At 64.2% G+C, this 6,049-nt stretch overlaps 1 protein-coding gene across 1 annotated transcript; it reads left to right on the top strand.

The window, feature by feature from the left end:
- The first annotated feature begins 3,857 nt into the window (after positions 1 to 3,857).
- On the top strand, positions 3,858 to 5,780 carry LOC130679924 (ral-GDS-related protein-like). The gene is made up of 4 exons (XM_057489523.1): positions 3,858 to 4,030; positions 4,375 to 4,446; positions 5,326 to 5,447; positions 5,556 to 5,780. Exons 1-4 carry the CDS (start codon positions 4,019 to 4,021, stop codon positions 5,638 to 5,640), a joined length of 291 nt encoding a protein of 96 aa, XP_057345506.1. The 5' UTR covers positions 3,858 to 4,018; the 3' UTR covers positions 5,641 to 5,780.
- The last annotated feature ends 269 nt before the right edge of the window (positions 5,781 to 6,049 follow it).

Here is a 6,049-nt window from a genome sequence, read left to right as displayed (position 1 = left end):
GGCTGTGCCCGGTCCTTGTCCTCACTGTGGCCACATGAGGGACCTCTGGGGACAGCAGAGGGGTACCTGGGAAGGTTCGGGTAAGGCTTCCTTCAGCAACAATAGGGAATGAAGCACCCACTTGGTGCAGACCTTTGGGGCACTTAGCATAACTCACTGAAGGAAGCAGATGAAATACTGGGACCCCGTCCCCGGTGGACTCTGTCAATCACTTCAGGCGTCATCCTCAGGTCATGGCCGGGGAGTGTCACAGGTGATGCCCTCTTGGCCTCTTCCAGGAACAGGGGGCATGACAAGGGGCCAGAGGAGGAATTGAAAATATAAGCATTCACTGGGTCCAGAGGGGGTACTGCCCATCTCACAGAATAGGGGGAGGAGGCGCTTGGGGCTTTCGGCAGGGGGCGCACAGCAGAGCCCAGCAGGTCACTCATCTTTGGATTCCCATGGGCGGGCTGACGACTGGGGACTTCCTATTCGGGAGGATGGGAGACGATGGGGTCCCAGGACAGACACACAGGGTCAGGAAAGGGGAGGGCAGGTGCCTGGACAGGCAGGGGAGTGCACAGCGGCCAGGCCCACACAAGGCTGGGCAGGGAGGGCAGTGTGGGGGGTAAGACCAGGCTTCTCACTCTGCCACCCCCCGGCCTTCCCGCAGCCCCAGGATGGGACGGGCTAGGCGCCTTGCCTGGGAGCCCGAGAGTGTGCCCAGGGTCCACCATGACAGCCAGCCTTCATCTACCCTGGAGGGCCAAGTCCACCACCACTTGGTCCAGGAGATGTACCTGTGGCCCACGGTGGCAGAGCTGCAAGGTGAGGGGCTATGGCCAGGGGACCATCCAGGGTGGGCTTCCCGGGCTGAAATTCCCTGCAAGGCCATGAGGTCTTTTCTGTCCTTGGTAAGGTGTGGGGGTAATCAGGCCCGGGGTGACCCTTTCTCTGTGTCCTGCTCCAGCACTACGTCAGAGGAGACCGAGGTGGCACGCCTGGTACCTCTTGTGCCACCACTATCTACAGCCAGTTCAGGAGCTCCCTGAGAGCCCTGTGCTGGAGCTACAGCCGGCGTCACGTGCTTCAGTCCCTGCAGAGCCGGAGGATGTCCCAGCAGTGGCCTCAGTCCCGGTGCTAGCTGTGAGCACCTGGGACATCCCAGGGGTGCTCTCAGGCCCTGAGATGGAGCCCCATGATCCCTCGGGCCCAGGGCCCAGGGCACCTGCTGGAATGGCATCAGGCCAGGGAGAGCCAGACCTGGGCCTGGAACCCACCAGCCCCTGTGCCGCAAGCACCTGGGACATCCCAGGGGTGCTCTCAGGCCCCGAGATGGAGCCCCATGATCCCTCGGGCCCAGGGCCCAGGGCACCTGCTGGAATGGCATCAGGCCAGGGAGAGCCAGACATGGGCCTGGATCCCACCAGCCCCTGTGCTGCAAGCACCTGGGACATCCCAGGAGTGGTCTCAGGCCCCAAGCTGGAGCGCCATGATCCCTGGGGCCCGGGGCCCAGAGCACCTGCTGGAATGGCATCAGGCCAGGGAGAGCCAGACGTGGGTCTGGAATCCACCAGGCCCTGTGCCATGAGCACCCAGGACATGTGGATGAAGGAGGAGCCGCCCATCCTGGTGTTTGCCCGCCGAACAGCTGACCCTGATGTGTGCGGTGAGTGGAGCGGGCTCTCGGGGTCGGGCGTGGGCCTTCCCTGTGTCACGGGCTGCCCCAGACCTGCCCTCCCCTGACGTGGTCTCCTGTGATGTGGGCCCACGTCCCAGCTTCCCCACGGACTCACCATGTGCCCTGAGAGAATCTCCTCACCCCCAAGCCCTCAATGTCCACACGGGGACAGTAGGGCCGGCCCTTAGGGATCCTTGCAGACCAATGAGGAGGAGCGGAGGGAAGGTGGGCAGGGCCTGGCCGGGCAGGGAGGGGCAGGGCAGGGCAGGGGTGCTCAGGGAGGTGCTGCCAGGGCCTGAGGTCTGACTGGTGACTGCCTGGCACAGGGGCATAGCTGGATGACCCCTGCTTCTCATCCCCAGGAGCTGTTCATGAAGGTGCGCCATTCTGAATGCCAAGCCTACCTTTGGCAGCAACCACAAACAGGAACCATTGAGCACATAGCTCCCACCATCCATAAGGTCATGGAGCAGATTGAAGCTACAGTTAGGTTGGTCACCACCTCCTGCCTTGGGACCCCGAGCATGACGGCCCAGGACAGGGCACGAGTGGTGGAGTTCTGGATCCGGGTGGCCGAGGTGAGTCATGGGACGGCCCCTGGGGTCCATCCTGGCCTCTTGGGACCTGCTCCCCTCCTTGGCCAGCTCTCAGGGTGGGTGCCTGCGGTCTGCGCTGCACAGTCCCTGGGCCCCTCCTGCCAGGGCCGTGTGGACCTGGACTCGCAGGCCCTGGTGGGGGTGACAGCCATCCCTGGCCCCTTCCTTGGGTTGAGCTACAGTCCTCCACCCAGGAGGGCTGCTCACCAGGTACCAGGTGTGCTGCGCTCCCTGGGTGTCTGCCCCCTTAAGGACAGGAGTTCATGGGGGGACAGAAGCAGAGAAGCAGGCCACGCTCTCAGCTCTGTCTTCCCTCCCAGGAGTGCTGGTACCTCAGGAACCACGCTGCCCTCCATGCCATTGTCTCGGCCCTGCAGCGCCCTGCTATTCGTCATCTGGACAGCACCTGGAGACATGTGTCCTGGTGGGTAGGCCTGTCCCTGGGACCAGGGCACCTGAGTGGACAGGGACACCCCTAGGTCTGGCAGTGTCCCTCAGTGGGCTGGGACTTCCCGGGAGGCGGCAGAGCCTAAGGACAGGGATGGCGGGCTCTTGGAGCCCCTGTGGGTTAGGCCACGGGTACACCTGCAGGAATCAGTTTCCCGCAATGTCAGGTGTGGGTTGAAGCCCACTGGAGATCTTGAGCTTGCGCTCTGCAGCAGGAGGTCTCTGCCCCAAGGACAGCGACCTGGCCCAAGGCACATTCGCCCCCGGGGAGAACTGGGAATGGAGGCCATGGGTGGAAACATGAAGCCCCCTCCACAGGCCACGGATTCCCCGCGGCTCAGGGCCGTGGTGGAAAGCCTTCTGCGGGCTAGTGGGCCTTTAGGATCCCCAGGAAAAGGGGTCGGCCCCCAAACTCTCCACCTGCTGGCCACATGTGTCCCTCCTCCTCTCCCCTCCCCTTAGGGAGAGTTCCTGGATCTACAAAAAACTTAAAAAGACGGACAAGGGAGTTAACAGGAAGCAGCTCCTCGAGGTAAATGGGGGCTGGAGGTGTGGAAGGGAGGGGTCCTTGGGCAAGTCCTCTGCCGCGCAGTGGCCCAGCCTGGGGGCAGACTTGAGGTGTGTGGGGTGGTTAGGGGAAGCTGATGGGGAAAGTAGGGTCCCCCAGGCCCCCGAGGGCCTCGTCTGTCTCCCTCCCTGGCTCCACTTGACTGCAGGCCTGGCATCCAGTGAGGACCCAGGGGACAAACCCCTGTCAGGGCTGGGGCTGGCGTGGGGTCGGCAGCAGGGGTGGGGCCTGTGGCCGAGCAAGGTCGGCTTGTCCCCTGGTCCTCTGAGCCTGTCACCGCCCCTCTGTGGCCGCGGGCTCCTCATGTGCACATGGAGGGTTGCCGTCACCCTGGGGTGCGGGTCTCCCAGGTGAGCAGGGCCCACAGAACACAAGATAGGCTTCAGCTTTGTGCCCCCCACAGTCATGTGAGGGGAGCCGTGCTGATAGCCAGCTGACAGTGAGGGCTCAGGGCACCCTGGGAGGCAGAGGGACCTCCCCTGACCCTCTCAGGGCGGCGGCCGTTGCCCAAGGACCCCCACGAGTATGAGTGTGTGCTGGAGCTGGGGTCGCTCTAGGCCGAGAGCCTGCTGGAGGTGGGGACAGCGTAGGTGCCAGGGGGCTCGGGCAAGGCATCCATCCACCACGGTCTGGCTCTGGGAGGCCTCGTGGGAGGGGAGCATGAGCACCTGAGTGTCGTGCACCCTGCAGGAGGCGAGGGCCATCGTGAAGCAACAGCTGTGGGCCCTCAGGGCATCCCAGGATATGAAGAAGCAGGTGAGAGAGGCGTGTCGCGGGTCACGGGTGGTGGGGGTGACCCTGTACCTGCTCCTGGTGCCACCAGCCCTGAGCTGCCGGCACTGGGGTGACCAGGAGGAGGGTGAGAGCAGCTGGGTACAGGGAGAAGTTGGAGGACAGGAGCAGGGACCACAGGACCCGGGGTTGACTGAAAGCCAGCCCTGGGGGGGGGCCGGGAGGGGAGAACAGGGCGAAGGGAGGTGGGGAGGCATCACAGGGTGTTCCAAGGGAGCTGGGGGCTGTGGGTGTGGGGTTCAGGGGAGGCTCTGTGGGCGCCCCTGAAGCAGGTGGGGACTCATCTCCTCCCCACCCCGGTGGCACAGGGCATGGTACCGTTCCTTGGAGTGTTTCTGGATGACTTGCTCGCAGACCAGCTCCCGGAACATGATGAGGACGTGAGTGAGCCCAGAGGGGCACGGAGTAGGGGGGCAGGAAGGTGAGCTTTAGGGAGGAGACAGCCTCAGTGAGCCCGGACCTCTCAGCACCGGGCCTCCCCCATTCCTGAGAGTCTCCCCTCCACCCCAGGACCTGGGCTTCTTGGAGAGGACTGCCAGAAGGACCCACCTAAGCCCCGGTCCTGGCCCCAGGGCAGGTGGGGCTGAGGGCTCCAGGGGGCAGCATCTGGGCAGGACTGGTCTCCCCCTCAGGCCCTGCCCAGGGGGAGGGATGCTGCTCCTTCAGGGCAGGAAGTACATCAGGGGGCTGGCAGTGCCTTCCCGCCTGAGGCCTCAGCTCCCCGGTGCAGTCCCCGCTTCTCGGTAGCCCCGAGCCTGGGCCAGGTCCAGGCGCTGTTTCTGGGCAGTCCTGTCCCTTGGAGGGCCCTGGCGGTCCTCCACCTTGAGAAAGGGTGGGGACGTTCCGGCCTCCTTCTGGGCTCAGGGGGCTGTTTCCAATGTACTTTGGCTGCCTTGCTGCCTTCCAGGGTGATGGGATGAGAGAGAGAGCATCTAGTGCCCAGCCAGCAAAGGTGAGGGATGGAGTCCAGACCCCCTGGGCAGGACCCTGTCTGGCCCATCCCCTGGTTCTAACGTGTCTTGACAAGAGTTGAGACATGCAGAGCTGAGGACACTAAAGGCTTTGTCAGGTGGGGGGTGGGGGTGGCATCAAGGCCGCCTTCCTGGAGGAGGAGCTGGAGACCCAACAGTGGGAACAGGCAGGGCTGGATGGCATTGGAAGGAAGGTGGGTTCCTGTGTGAGCAAAGATCCAGGGTCACCCCAGTGCCCCCACTCCTCACCCCCCTCCTCGTCTGCATCCTGTCCTTCCTCTGCCCCAGGTCACTAACATCCTATATCAGATCATGATGCACAAGCGTGTGGCCAGACTGTATGACCTGGAGCCCAATGAGCGCTTCCAGTCCTTTCTCCAGACAGTGGAGCTCCTGGATGAGGAGCAGAGGTGAGGCTGCCAGGAGTGGGGTGTGGGCTGCAGCTGCCCGCAGGCTCTGGGAGAAGGGCCCCCTGCCATGTGGCCCCAGGGGCTCACAGGTGTCCCTCTGTCCTGCAGCTACACCCTGTCCTGCCAGCTGGAGCCCCCAGGCCAGGGGCCCGGCAATAAGGGAGTGTTACAGTTATACAGGTCCCACGTTTAAACGTCCTGGCCAGGGCCAGGTGAGTTTCTGGGCTGGGGCGATCGGGAGGGGGTGGGCTGTTCCCCAGCCTCAGGGAAGCTTCGGGCCATGCTGGGTGTGGGGGCGTCCTAAAGACGGGTGCGGCTGGGGTCCCAGCTCCACTGCCGACCAGGCCTGTCAGGCTGAAGGGTGGTTCCCTTCCCCTCTGCGACCCAGCCTCCTCCTCTGTGAGTGGGTGACGCTCAGGAGCCTTCCCGAGACAGGGACCCCCCGGGTGCTGGTGATTGACAGGACCCTCCGCAGAGGGCACAGGGCCCGGAGCCCAGAGGGCAGTGGGGACGGGGTGGAAGCAGGATAATGGGGGGAACCCCGGATGACCTGCCTCTTCTGATCACCTGTGTGTGGCCCTGTAGCTGCTGTCATCGGGCCC

Source organism: Manis pentadactyla, chromosome 12 (assembly GCF_030020395.1).
Source record: "Manis pentadactyla isolate mManPen7 chromosome 12, mManPen7.hap1, whole genome shotgun sequence".
Taxonomy (NCBI): Eukaryota; Metazoa; Chordata; class Mammalia; order Pholidota; family Manidae; genus Manis; species Manis pentadactyla.
This window is presented reverse-complemented; position numbering and strand designations above follow the sequence as displayed.

What these genes read in the sequence shown, in the direction of transcription:
- LOC130679924 (XM_057489523.1), top strand. An exon ending in TCCCGGAACATGATGAGGAC is followed by an intron (nt 4,447 to 5,325) that starts GTGAGTGAGCCC and finishes CCTCTGCCCCAG; the next exon opens with GTCACTAACATCCTATATCA. An exon ending in CTCCTGGATGAGGAGCAGAG is followed by an intron (nt 5,448 to 5,555) that starts GTGAGGCTGCCA and finishes TCTGTCCTGCAG; the next exon opens with CTACACCCTGTCCTGCCAGC.